The sequence below is a fragment of the Bos mutus genome, chromosome 1, assembly GCF_027580195.1.
Source record: "Bos mutus isolate GX-2022 chromosome 1, NWIPB_WYAK_1.1, whole genome shotgun sequence".
Classification (NCBI taxonomy): Eukaryota; Metazoa; Chordata; class Mammalia; order Artiodactyla; family Bovidae; genus Bos; species Bos mutus.
Window position 1 is genome coordinate 5,330,386 of NC_091617.1, and position 13,668 is coordinate 5,344,053.

General features: G+C 40.4%; 1 protein-coding gene across 9 annotated transcripts in view; it reads left to right on the forward strand.

The window, feature by feature from the left end:
- GRIK1 (glutamate ionotropic receptor kainate type subunit 1) overlaps window positions 1-13,668 on the forward strand; it is a 465,070-nt gene that overhangs the window by 405,694 nt on the left and 45,708 nt on the right. For 8 of the 9 annotated variants that reach the window (XM_070367863.1, XM_070367989.1, XM_070367928.1 and 5 more), the window contains 4 exons: window positions 664-777; window positions 4,323-4,526; window positions 5,489-5,712; window positions 11,505-11,623. In XM_070367863.1, coding sequence (XP_070223964.1) covers window positions 664-777; window positions 4,323-4,526; window positions 5,489-5,712; window positions 11,505-11,623 — 661 coding nt within the window. The remainder of the gene's footprint in view (window positions 1-663; window positions 778-4,322; window positions 4,527-5,488; window positions 5,713-11,504; window positions 11,624-13,668) is intronic. The other variant, XM_070368340.1, reaches the window with a different exon arrangement.

Sequence of the window (13,668 nt, forward strand, 5' to 3'; positions counted from 1 at the left end):
TAACAGAGGTACAAGGGAGCTACGAACAGAGGTCTACCAGAGCCCATGGGAGACGCCCTTACCCAGCACTAGTTCCTCGATGATGGACCTGGAACGTGGTCTCCTGCCCATCCACACTTTTTGTTCCATTTATCTTTCCCCTTTAGATGCCCAGCTTCTTCACTGTCCATCCTGCCTCCTCCGTCTCATTTCTCATAAGTTTTAAAGGCATTGATGGTAATACTTCGGCAACATAAGATCTGTATCAGTCGAATGTAAGCTCCACCAGAGCAGAAGTCTTTGTCTCTTTTGTTCATTGCTATGTCCTCCAGTGCCTAGAAGAATCCCTGGTTTATAAGTCAGTGTTCAACAAATACGTATTGGAAGAAAATCCGATACTTGTTTACTAATTCTTAATTTAGAAAAGAACATTGAACTTAATAAATTAAAAAGGCCTCCCGTACCTGCACTCTACATAGCACAGATTTCCTGTTCCACATACGCAGTTGTTCTTCTGTTGTTTCGTTTTCCCACATGTAGCAGCTTCCCCTGTAATGGTGCCCTGGTGTCCTCTTCCCAGACTATGAGCTTTTGTACCCATTCCTGATGTAGAAGGGGCCTCTCTTTAGCATAAGCATCGTCACTGACAGTCCAGCAGCCTCTGATGTGATGTGTTCTGTGTAGATTGGGATTTGGAACTCCAACAGTGGGCTTAACATGACGGATGGCAACAAAGACAGGTCCAATAATATCACCGATTCTCTTGCCAACCGAACACTCATCGTCACCACCATTCTGGTAAGTTGAGTCTGTGGAATCCAGGGTATCTGATCAAAACTCCTACTCTAGACCTTGAAGGGTTCCTCAGCTATCTTTTTCATGCCAACACCTCTGTCTGTAAAAGTCTGTTTTAATTGGGGCACTAAAAGCATATATTTACATATATCTGTAGTGGACTGAATTATCCACTTTCAATGTTGTTCTGAAGCTCTCTAGTCTCCAGTCCATGCTCAGCGATGTTCTGCTCCACTCTATAGTCCTACCCAGATGATTACCCTTGCTCTCTGGCTGCTGGTTGGTTTCAACCAAGGGGAGATTCTGGTAAAAGACCAGGGAGGTGGATGGAGTAAGAGATGCAAGGAAATGTCTTCCCCTGCTTCCCAATGGTATTGTCAGAACCTCTGTCCTTCACAGCCACAGCATCTCTCTGGTCACTGATCCTGCTTCCATACTTTACCTGCATTGCACACATGGACCACTCTTTCCTCCCTTCCTGCCTTAGCCTTAGCCTTAGCGGATCTTCCCGGTTGACACTAGTGGTAAAGAATCCGCCTGCTAATGCAGGAGACATAAGAGATTTGAGTTCGAGCCCTGAGTCAGGAAGATCCCCTACAGGAGGAAATGGCAACCCACTCCAGTTTTCTTGCCTGGAGAAGCCCATGGACAGAGGAGCCTGGCAGGCTACAGTCCATAGGGTCGCAAAGAGTCAGATGCGACTGAAGCAATTTAGCACAGAGGGTCGACATCCCACTATTACTCTTACCACCATCCCTGTTGGTTGCTTTTGAGGCAGGAGACAGATGGGCTCCAGGTTAGACATTTATAACCAGCCTCCTGTTTACGGGACTTCCCAAGTGGCATTTGTGGTAAAGAATCTGCCTTCCAGTGCAGGAGATGTAAGAGACTTGGGTTCAGGAAGATCCCCTGGAGGAGAGCATGTCAACCCACTCTAGTATTCTTGCCTGGAGAATCCCATGGACAGAGGAGCCTGGAGGGCTACAGTCCACAGGGTCCCACAGAGTCGGACACAACTGAAGCAAATTAGCATCCATGCGTGCACCCCTGCTTATATTTCATGGGGCAGGAAAAATGGGCTTCAGGCCTGACCCTTAAAACTAACCTCCTGTTTGCATTGCCTGAGACAGAAGATCAGTGGACTCCAGGTTAGGCATTTACATACAGCCTCCTAGTTTGCTCTCTGAAATGGAAGTAACAACAGAAGCAGGGATAAATACCCAGGCTTTGTCTCTTGTGGACACATTAGGAGAGCAATCATGCAGGAACAGAGAGGGACTAAACCTTGTCTGAGTAAAGGATCAAGAGAACACATAGCCCCTCTCCTTGGGGCAAGGGAGACAGTACACCTGTGCATAGAGGCTCCTTGGGGATCAAAATTCAGGGGATGCCAGGCCATAATAAGTCTTGCTTCTCTCCTCCCAGATGCCTTTGCATGGAAATCCATCTTTTCCAGGCGCACCTAGGAGAAGGTCCTGAGACAAATTAGCTGGGGAGCAGGTGAGGGTGGAGAACACAACTGGCCTGTGGGAAGACAAAGACTCAGAAAAACTATTCCTTTATAAAGGATAAAAACTTCCCAAAGGCACACCTCTCTTGCAGAGCTCACCTGTATGTCTTTCCGCTTGCACTCTGCTTTTCCAATAAACATTTTACTTTTCTCTTTACCTGCCACCTCCTCATCAGAATTCTTTCTTGTCAACATAAGCAAGGACTGGGGATTTAGGCCCTAGTTGCTGGACTCTGTGGTCTAGCAATTAGGACTCCTGGTCAGGGAACTGAGGTCTGTCTTCCAGCTGATGCTCACTGCTGTGTGCGTCCAAAATCTCCTTGGCCTGCTCATTCTTCTGTACTGCTCCTTTATTAACTGTACTCCTTTTTTGAAAGAAAGGTGAAAGTGAAGTCACTCAGTCATGTCTGACTTTTGCGACCCCATGCACTGTAGCCTACCACACTCGTCCATCCATGGGATTTTTCCAGGCAAGAGTACTGGAATGGGTTGCCATTTCCTTCTTCAGAGGATCTTCCCAACCCAGGGATCGAACCTGGGTCTCCTGCATTGTATGGAGACACTTTTCCGTCTGAGCCACCAGGGAAGTCCTTTCCTAACTGCTTTTTAAAAGCCTGCTCTCTGTTGCAATCCTATCATGCCCCATCCAGCCACTGTTCACTCACAGACTGTTCTTCCTCCCTCTTTGCTCCTCCCTAATCCATGAATTGTGCTTCCCAGGTGGCACTACTGGTAAGGAACCCACCTGCCAATGCAAGAACATAAGAGTTGTGGGTTCAGTCGCCGGGTGAGGAAGATCCCCTGGAGGAAGACATAGCAACCCACTCCAGTATTCTTGTCTGGAGCACCCCATGGACAGAGGAGCCTGGTGGGGACAGTCTTTGGGGTCTCAAAGAGTCAGACACAACTAAAGCAACTCAGCCACTCAGCACACACGCAATCCAAGAAATAAATAGGAGTGGCCGCCTCTAAAATCATACCTTTTGGACAGTCCTCATGTGAAATTTATTCCTGAAACAGTTTCCGAGAATCATTCATCCAAAACAAAAATGTTTTTTTTTTTGGTGACTAGTTTCTCTGCAACTTTCTCATGGAAATATAGAGTTTTCTACTTCTATCAGTTTGTTTGAGGATAAGCCTAAACATACAGGACGGATCAGTAATGTAGTAACTATTTTGATTTTATAAAATAAAGTAAAATTTTACTTAGTCAAATGAGAATTAATAAGGCTAGAGATATGTAGTTGTAAGGAAATGTCCTCATAGGACAGGGGATTTATCATATAAGCAAAGAATTTACCAAATGGGATCTCTGAGGTGAGTTCAAATAAGAAAACGTAACTGATGATGAAAGGGGACATCAAAGCGGTCTTTGAATAAGATATCCTGAAGGCAGCCAGGAAAAATATGTAGGTGATAAGGGAAGAGTGAAACTGAGATGCAATTTAGCTGAAAAATGAGAAAATTAAAATATTTAGAGTACTTAGTAGACAGGAAATTTGAAAAACAAGAGAATATATGTGCTGAAAATATTTAGAGTACTTAGTAGACAGGAAATTTGAAAAACAAGAGAATATATGTGCTGATTTAGATTTCTTTTTGTAAGTAGGTGAAGCTCATAGATAAAAGCCAGGAGGGTAGGCGGGTCTAGCCCTGGAAGCTTAGGTGTAGGCATAGCTGGAAACCAGACAGCCAGACATCAGATCCTCCACTGCCTTCTTGGCTAGACCTAAAGTTTAAACGTGATCCTGTTTCTTTCACACCGTTTACTCACAGTTCTGCCCTCAGCAGTGGAGGGGAAAAAACTCTCAAAGAGAGAAGAGGGAGAGAAAGTAACATATGAAGTGTTCTATATTTATAGAGGATGTACTAAAGATGAGCTTAGTAAAGGCAGAAAGGGAAGTGACTTTCTTTAGTATTCTCAAATCTTAAAATCCGTTTTCAAATATTTTATATCTTCTGGCTGTTGTTGGAGCTCATGTAAGTAAATTCTGCCTTTCATTATAGCAGGGTTTCACATGTGATTTGTTTCATATAGGAAGAACCCTATGTGATGTACAGGAAATCTGATAAGCCCCTGTATGGAAATGACAGATTTGAAGGATATTGCCTGGATCTATTGAAGGAATTGTCAAACATCCTGGGTTTCATTTACGATGTTAAACTCGTTGCTGATGGCAAATATGGAGCTCAGAATGACAAAGGAGAGTGGAATGGAATGGTCAAGGAACTTATAGATCATGTAAGCAAAAATATATCTCCTACACTGTGGTCTTAAATGTCTAAAAAAATGCATAATGAGAAGTAAATGAAAAGAGAAAGATGTTTGAGTCAGAGTCAGAAGACATATTTTATTTTTTTGAATCATAAAAATGACCTAAAAAGTGGGAGAAAGCAACCTATAAATGTAGTTTCCTTACTTAGAAGGCAACAGGGATAAAAATTGAGGATAAAAACTTATGGGCTCATCCTTCATACTGAAGAATAAACGTGAGTGATTCTTAGATTAGATAAGGAGTTCTGAAGTTTGCAGCTTGAAGCAAAATCTCATCAACTAATTTTATGACCAAGTTGCTCATTTCTTATTTTTCTCACACGTCCTTTTTTAAAGATATTTTTCTGCAGTTTTTCCCCCTCCATTTAGTTTCAGAATGTGTGTGTGTGGAACACATATATATTTGAGTTTAACACATATGTTTTTGAGTTTGAGCCAAGGCTGAGAGATAGTGAAGGACAGGGAAGCCTGGTGAGCTGCGTCCATGGGGCCGCAAAGAGTTGGACATGACTTAGTGACTGAGCAACAACACATATATATTGGAGAAGGAAATGACAACCCACTCCAGTATTCTTGCTTGGGGAATCCTGCGGACAGAGGAGCTTGGTGGGCTACAGTCCATGGGGTTGAAAGAATCAGACATGACTTAGTAACTAAATATCACCTGCCATACATATATACGTGTGTGTGTGTGTGTGTGTGTGTGTGTTTCACACCTTCTGGTTTCTCTTTGGTAACAAATACTATTTCATAAACATAACTGTGTAAGTCAACTGTTTTAATGTCAGAGTCAATCATCATAGAAGCTTCACGTGTGAGAAGTTTTTGGAGTTGAGAATAGGAATCAGGAGAACCAGGAAAAGTCTAGACATTCTCTCGGAAGCTAGACAGCTAAAGGGACAATTTCAAACTTGCTTTTGCTTTTGCAGAAGGCTGACTTGGCGGTGGCTCCTCTTACCATCACCTACGTGCGGGAAAAAGTCATCGACTTCTCCAAACCCTTCATGACCCTAGGCATCAGCATTCTCTACCGGAAGCCCAATGGCACTAATCCAGGGGTCTTCTCCTTCCTCAACCCCCTGTCTCCTGACATTTGGATGTATGTCCTCTTAGCCTGCTTAGGAGTCAGTTGTGTGCTTTTTGTGATTGCAAGGTAAGTTAGAGAATCACTGAACTTCCAACAGATCTAGGTCAGTCTCAGGTTGACCTGTGTGCTCTAGAGGTAGACAGAGATCATGAACGTCAAACTATTCATTTAGTTTTGCCTGATGTTCTATTTTGTCACATGCTCCCTCATAAAAGCCACTCTGTAAATGAATATCTTCTAATTATTTATAAAGGTACGTTTAAAAAATAGTAAGATCACTAAGTTTTATACTAACTTAATTTTATCAGTATTTAAAGCAACATACAATGGTTATTTACCCATTTTCCATGAATTATATTGCCACAAAAGCCATAGCTAAAGCAATTTAACAGGAAGAGGAAAATGGTGTATGGATACTTGACCCCTGGAATATTTGCAAATAATAAGCAAAATAGAAAAAAAGTCAGCCAGGAACTGTTTTAGCAAATAAAAAACACTGTATTAAATAAGATCATGGAGTCTTCAAGAATAAAGACAAATACTTTGAAAATTGTATAAAATTTATTTTTAAAAAATTAGTTAACAAGAGAATTCTAGAAATAACTATGAAAAGGAAAGATTGGCTACACATACACTGGAGGCGTGAAATCTTTGTGCTACTCTGGTGATTCTGTTTAGATTTTATTTTCTGAAATAACTGTACATTTAACCATTCTGTTCCACACAATTTTTTAAAGGATTTTATACCATTCAGTAGATCGTATATTCTAAATACCTTTGATACTGAATTTGAAACACAGCTGTGGCTTAAACAGTTGATATCCCTAGACAAACCATGTTAAAAAAATAATTGCTTTTTTATGTCCTCTACTCATTTTCAATCTTTTTCATCTTTCAGCAAAACTCAGTGAACTTTTTCCTAATCAATTTTTGTTTTCCCTCCAGGAATTTCTAAGAGAAATATTTCTTCACCCTAGTCCTTCGTCATTGTTCAGTGCATGATTTTGATTAATGCCGGGTAACTCTTTCTCTGGCACAATTATAAAGAAAACTTAGAAAAATAACCTAGTTGAGAAAGGTCTTACAGGTCCTTTGCAGACACAGTTAAAGCAAATTAATGTATGCTTTCGCATATGAGTGAGACATATTCAATATGAAATGAATGTTTGGAAGTTCTCTATACCTCATAAACTATACCATTACCAAACTCTAGATTGTTTTCCAAATTTTGTCCAGATATTAATTTTAAATAATTACCAAAGCTTTCTTTCTATGTGTCTTACCTCAGAAAATAATATAGGGGCAGTATGTAGAGTGATATTATCCTTTGATAATACTTAATCAGTGGTTCTCAACTAGGAGAGACTTTACCCCCCATACAACATTTGACAATGTCTGGAAATAGCTTTTGATTGTTACAACAGAGGATGGGGGATGCTACTGGTATCTGGTAGATAGAGTCTAGGGATGTAGCTAAACCTCCTGCAGTGTGCAGAACAGTCCTGCCCCCTATGACAAAAACGTATCCCCAAAATGTCAATAGCATCAAGTTGGAAAAACTGTGCTTTAAATAATTAAAGATGATATTGCTTTGAATGTCTAATTTTCAAAGACGAATCACTCACCTTTGGAGGTGCATGTCTCATTACTTGCTCCTAAGTGAAATACATACTGCCTTAGAATGGTCATTTAATAAATGCTTGCCTTAAGGTGATGTGCCATCTGACAATAGTTAAGAAATCTTGTGCTGGCTTGATGTTCCATTCCTCTATTCAGGGCCCACACCTGCTGGGTGATTTTAGGACTAGTGGGGCAATCCAGGCAGCAGAAGGTAACAGAGAAGTGAGTGTCCATACTCCCCAGTTCATTGCTTTATCTAGGCAGTGATGCTGATGAGTAGAACAGTCAAGACAATGTTGATGACCAAGCAATTACATCATTTATCACACTGACTTGACCCAAATCAGCAAGAGAAAACCATGTCAACAGCATCCAGCAGTTCTCACAGACAATTTCAAAGTATTTGTTTACATTTGACCCCAAGTGTGTCTTTAAGTTGCCTTATTTTTACCACCAAACGAATGTAGCATTAAGTAGCTTTCCCTTCGTTATGTTATCTGTTCCTCTGTAAGCTTCTGGTGATCCAGAGCCTTACATTTTCTAACTCTCTTTCAATGAAGAAAACAGCCTCCAGGACTTCCCTGATGGTCCAGTAGTTACGATTCTACGCTTCCAATGCCGGGATGCAGGTTCTGTCCCTGGCCAGGAAACAAGGTCCCATATGCTGTGAAGTGTGGCCAAAAAATTAAAAGAAGCAGCCTTGTTTCTCCCCCAATCAATGCTATTTACTCAGGATTCCTACTCACCAACAGTACACTTTGTAGACCAGGTTTTTTTCTTTATTTAGCTTATTATCCTTATTACTCCCTTCTCACTGTCTTTCTTCTCATTCTGGGTCTTGGAAGTGAAAGTATCAGACATCAAATGCAATCTTTTACACAGCATGGTGGTAAAACATAAAAAAAATTTAAAAAATAACTCCCTGCAGTGCACAGGTGCACTGTCACGGGGATTGCATTCTCAACTATATTCATCTTCCCCATACCTTTGAATCCATTTCTGCTTCCAGTTCATAAAGCCACTAAATACATCTTGGATGTGATTCCCCAAGACAAATCTTGGTTAAATAAGTGTGCCGATTCGCTTTGACTTCCCATCCTCATAGCCTGAGACCATGAACTTGGTCACTCTACGTCAGTGAGCTAAGATGGAAAATGACTTTCTGTTATCACCTTAGTGGTTTGCATTCAAAGTTAGTGAGATAGAAATGAAAAACAGTTAATCTCCTAATCACTGTTAGCTCTAGAGAGGCTTTTGAATTTGTGTTTTGAAGTATACACTTTCTTGTCCTTTTAGAGGGAAAAATAAAGCTCATCACTGCTTTTGGGCTTATGTTCTCACTAGACAGAAGCTTACAAACCATTTGCTGAACTGAATTGATTTATAAAGTTAGACAAACTAAGGAAAAACCATACAAAAATTTTTAGTTACTATGACTTGTTACAAATGTGCATGTCAGTGTTTCTGCTTTGTGGTTGACATTTTCTAAATTACTTTTTGCAAAGTATTTAATCCCAAGGAATTATGTCCATCAAATACATACAATTTAGATAGACTGAATATCCAGAAATAATGTCTGCTTACATCTTACAATTTATGTTTATCTTCTTAAAATGGACATTTTTTTAATTTGGCTTCTGGCAAAGAAAAATCAAGAAAACCTTTGACTGTAGCTCTACAGTTATACTATAAACCCAACCAGTTACATTACAAGATTGAGGGCTTTCTCCATTAAAAGATCTCCCTCTTGTTGATGTAGCCTGATATCCGTTCTCAGTCATAAAAAGAATCCCTTAATTAGAAGTCTTTAGTTTGAGAATCATTCTATATCTTCCATTCAAGTAAAAGCTTGGCGTATATGAACATACAACCAAAATGAGCCTCTGTATTTCAGTATAACTCTTCGAGATGCAAGTTTTGACATAAATTCTAAGCACATTTGCCCCTTTCTCTGTCATTTTACTAAAATTGGAATCAGGTGAGGAGAGCAGCTTCAGCATATCATTGGTACAGGCCATGAATTAATCTTTCTACCAGGCTTCCTGGTGATGACATTGCTGTCACACTGGCTATCTTTAAGCAGACATTAGGAATTTCAAGCTGAAATATCTGCATCCAGGCAACCGGTAGATCTATTGCATTATGAAAAGTCAGAGTGCTACAGCACAGCATCAAATCACTATTTAATATTCCTCACTCCACACACTCTCCGAGTCACTCAGAATCCCAGAAAGAAAGAATCTAAAATATCTCTGCAGAGCAGGCAGAATCGCATTGCTGTTTGGACAGTTTTCTTTTTTGCCATAGAAAACTAGATTAATTGTTCACTTTGAGCTGCAAAGTCTAAAATACTGAAACAGGACCAAGAGAGATGCAGCATTCCAAAGAAAGAAGTGGTGGGTTCATTCATCAGAGGACATACAGGGGAGAGATGCCAGAATATCACGGGGCTGGTGGTGGCCAGGTTTTATGAGCTGTTTAGAGAAACTTCTGCTTTTGAAGGCACAGCCCTCCTAATGTATGGCAATTAATTTTCTTAAATTATTGTACAAGCACCACTGATACTGTTTAAGTAGTGGCATTTTTACCCTGTGTACTGCTTCAAGTAGTAGGTTTCTTAACATCGGTATCAGGTTCTTCGGCTCAGCAAACTTCTATGGTTATAAGAGAGTATAAATTCAAAACTTAATTATACTGTTGAAACAGTAATTAAAATGTATTGGCATGGCATTGTCAATTAAAGCTTTATTCATAAGCTTCACAGGAACCTGCACTGTGTGCCCTGCAGCTGTGGAGAAGGCGTAGTAATGACTTGGATGCCATTATTATGGGATAAACTACAAGGCTGTTATCCTAGCCTCCTTAAGACTTGATGAGGAGACACTGTATACTTTTCAGAAGGTGTCTGCAGGTTTAGGGAATGGTGTTTCATTAAGAACTATCTGCCCACTTCCTTGTGCCTGATTCAAAGTGTGCCCCGCTTCTTGCTGTAAATAACGTATTCACCTTAACACCACCATGTGTCAGCAACCTGCTATTGTTTACTGCTGAAACCTATGGCTGGAGAGCGTTCCATATGTTCACATCGACTTTACTCTAACACTCTTGCTTGCATTAAAAGGATTCAGTGGCAAATGGCATAGCTTTCGGTGTTAAGGACTACTGCATTTTAAATCATTTCCAGATCACTTCGCAGCACATCTGCTAATGTCTTTTTTAGAAAAATAAGTGCCCCTTGGAAAGATAGTCTTAAAAAAGAACCACAGAGCAGGGAGCTCCTTGGGCTTGTAGAGGTCAGACAGATTTTTAGAAAATAGAAGAAGAACCCAAAATCACTTCAGCCCCTTAAATTTTTATTTTAACACAACTTAGAGATATCTGGATTTTTTCTTCTTTAAAAATAAGGAAACTGAAGCCAGAGAGTTTAAATTACTTATTCAAGGTCGACTTCCTAACCAGCTAGGGCTGGCAATCAAGTGGCCACAGTTCACAGTTGTAGAAACAATTCAGAATGAATCTTAGAGGAAAGTCTGAACCTAAAACTGTTCATCCAGACATGCTCTGGCCTTAACATTAATGAACTCTGATGCCTGGGACAGGGTACTTCTAAATTTGAACTTGATCTCTTCATTTACAGATTGGGATTTTTATCTCCACATACTCTCATAAAAGTATCAAATACACCCCAATCCAGACCCTCTTTTTGTTCACTAATCGTTTGAAACTTGCGACTCCTTTGATGCATTATTGAATCACTAGACTACATAGACTCCTTCGATCTATGAGTCAATAAGCCTTGAAGTCCAGTCACCCCTCTATTTCGTGTCTTCCTCAGCGCCTAGTGACACAGAATCTTGATATTACAGTTGGTATGCAACTGTGTCCATGTCACTGTCGTTGCTACTCTGTGGGGTGAATACTTGGGATGAGTGAACCTCCCTTTGCAGTCCATCTAGTTGTTCAATAAAATGGAAATGAGTGAAAACTCAGGTGATCTGAGGAATATGGTTCCAGTCACCCAGTGGGCTTTGCCTAGGAATCAGAAGACTGGTAAATAAAATGTCTAGAGTCTCCTTTGCACTTTGCCCACCAAAGCTGTAAGTTTATGAACACAGCCTACTGCTTGGTTTGACGCGTCCCTCATTCGCTGTTGGGTGTTGTGCCTGGTTCAGTGGGTTTTTGCTGGTGCCACATGTATCTACCTCACGTTCACAGACTGTTTCTGTTAACTACCGCAGGTTTACACCCTACGAGTGGTATAACCCCCACCCATGCAACCCTGACTCAGACGTGGTGGAAAACAATTTTACTTTACTAAATAGTTTCTGGTTTGGAGTTGGAGCTCTCATGCAACAAGGTACAAGGTTGCCCATCTTTGTCACACGCATCCCACAGTCTGCTGACAGGCTTTTATGCTGGTAAACTCCACCAAGAACATAGCGGGTAGGCTAAAAACCAACTCAGAAGTTAAAAAAGATAGAACCTGTCTTCTTAGACATTTCTAAAAATAAAAAAGACAAAAATATGACAGCAACAGAACTCCTTTGCTACAGATCTAAAATAAACTTCTATCAAGCAACAAATATAAATTTTCCTAGAGGGAAGGAAAGGATAAATTGCCTTAGAAATTGTTTACCAACTGGCATAGATGGAGATATCTATCTTTTCCTTTTTAGTCATAACCTCACAAGTTACAATTTGAAAGGGCTAAAATTTGAATCCTTTGAAAATTAGGTTGATTTACATCCTTCCAATAGATGACAGTCCCTAAAACTGTCACCTAATTACCACTCTGACAAACCCTACTGGGATTCATCTTAGCTTCCCAGTAACTTTTTACAATCTCCCTCAGTTGGTAACCATAGCAACAGTAAACTGGAGATGTTGGAGGAAATAAAATTCAAACCACAGAAATGTAATATATTTTGTACATTTTCTATGATTTGAAGGATTTTGACTTTGTGGGGAAGGGAGGAGTGAGTTGTTTTAACCTTTGGAAGAAATCCAACACTTCTGTGGATTTTCCTCAGCTTTGATTCCAGGCGTATGGTCTAGAAAATACTTCTCAAGATTAAATGCATTAATTTAAGAAAATCATCAGTCACAGATGCTGTTGTGTTTGGAATATCTCCTTATTTGACAACAAGCTGCAAAATAAATTGGCAAAGGAAATTTCAACTAGGATATATATTAAAGATGTTTGTTACTTAGGGGTAAGCCCTAAGGCTTCTCAGGAGGGACTCGTTATCATGCTACTCAAAGTGTTTATATTGTGTTTAAAAATTCCAAGGAGAGAGAACAGGGTTTCTAGTGTGGAAACACCAAATAATTGAGCAAAGTGAGTAAATCATCTCAACACGCAGTTAAGTATAGTTTATTCAGGCAGTGCAAAGTAGGTGTAGACCCAGCACCTGATTTACTGGAAATCACTTGCGTGAGTTTAGAGCGTAAGACAGAACTATAAATCCCACAGGAAAACTCTTTGGATGACATGTACTGCTTTACCAGTGCATTTAGTTTTTAAGGCATTTATCTTGTGAGCAATCACTTTCAAAGAATGAAAGAGACTTCCTTCCTTACCAGTAGCCTGCCTTCCTATACCATTAGAATAGAAAAATATAGCCTTGGGTTTCCTAGAGTATGCAGCACGCCTGTGCAGGTATATGTGACCGTGACTGCCTTTTGTCATATGAGTGTTATTGTTGTTCTTTAGTAGCCACGTCATGTCCAACTCTGTGACACCTAGGGCTGTAGCCTGTCAGCTCCTCTGTCATGGGATTTCCCAGGCAAGAAAACTGGGGGGAATTGCCATTTCCTTCTCCAGGGGATTTTCCTGATCCAGGGATCGAACCTATGTCTCCTGCATTGGAAGGCAGATTCTTTACTGCTGAGCCACAAGGGAAGCCTGTCACATGAGTGTACCCTCCCCCTAAATTTCTCTTTCATATTCTACCTGTTTGGAGTTTCCCATCATCCACAGCAAACCGTGGGATGCAGTGTCTGCTAGTTACCACGACCTTGGGTACATGACAGTCAGCCCCAACCAGACTCTGCTTGTTTTTCAAGAAGTTTAAAGTATCTGTCAGGTGAAAAAAATATTATGATGTACAAATTTGCGGTACTGGTGACTGTTCGTGCATTTGTCCTTAGCATGCGGCATTGGACCGGGCAGCTAACTTCTATATTGACTGTTGCGCTCTTGCTAGCAGAAGTTTGTCACTGTACTCAATTGGAAACCATTTTGTTTAATTTCTTTTTTAATGTGATGATCAGGCTTTCTCTTTTCTACAGAGCGTGAGCAAAGTCTGGATCAGGATTGGCTGTCATGTCTGCCGTAAAAGGCACTAAAGAGACTTCAGCAAGTATTGTCTCTCATCCCAAATATTTTCTGATGACGTTTTA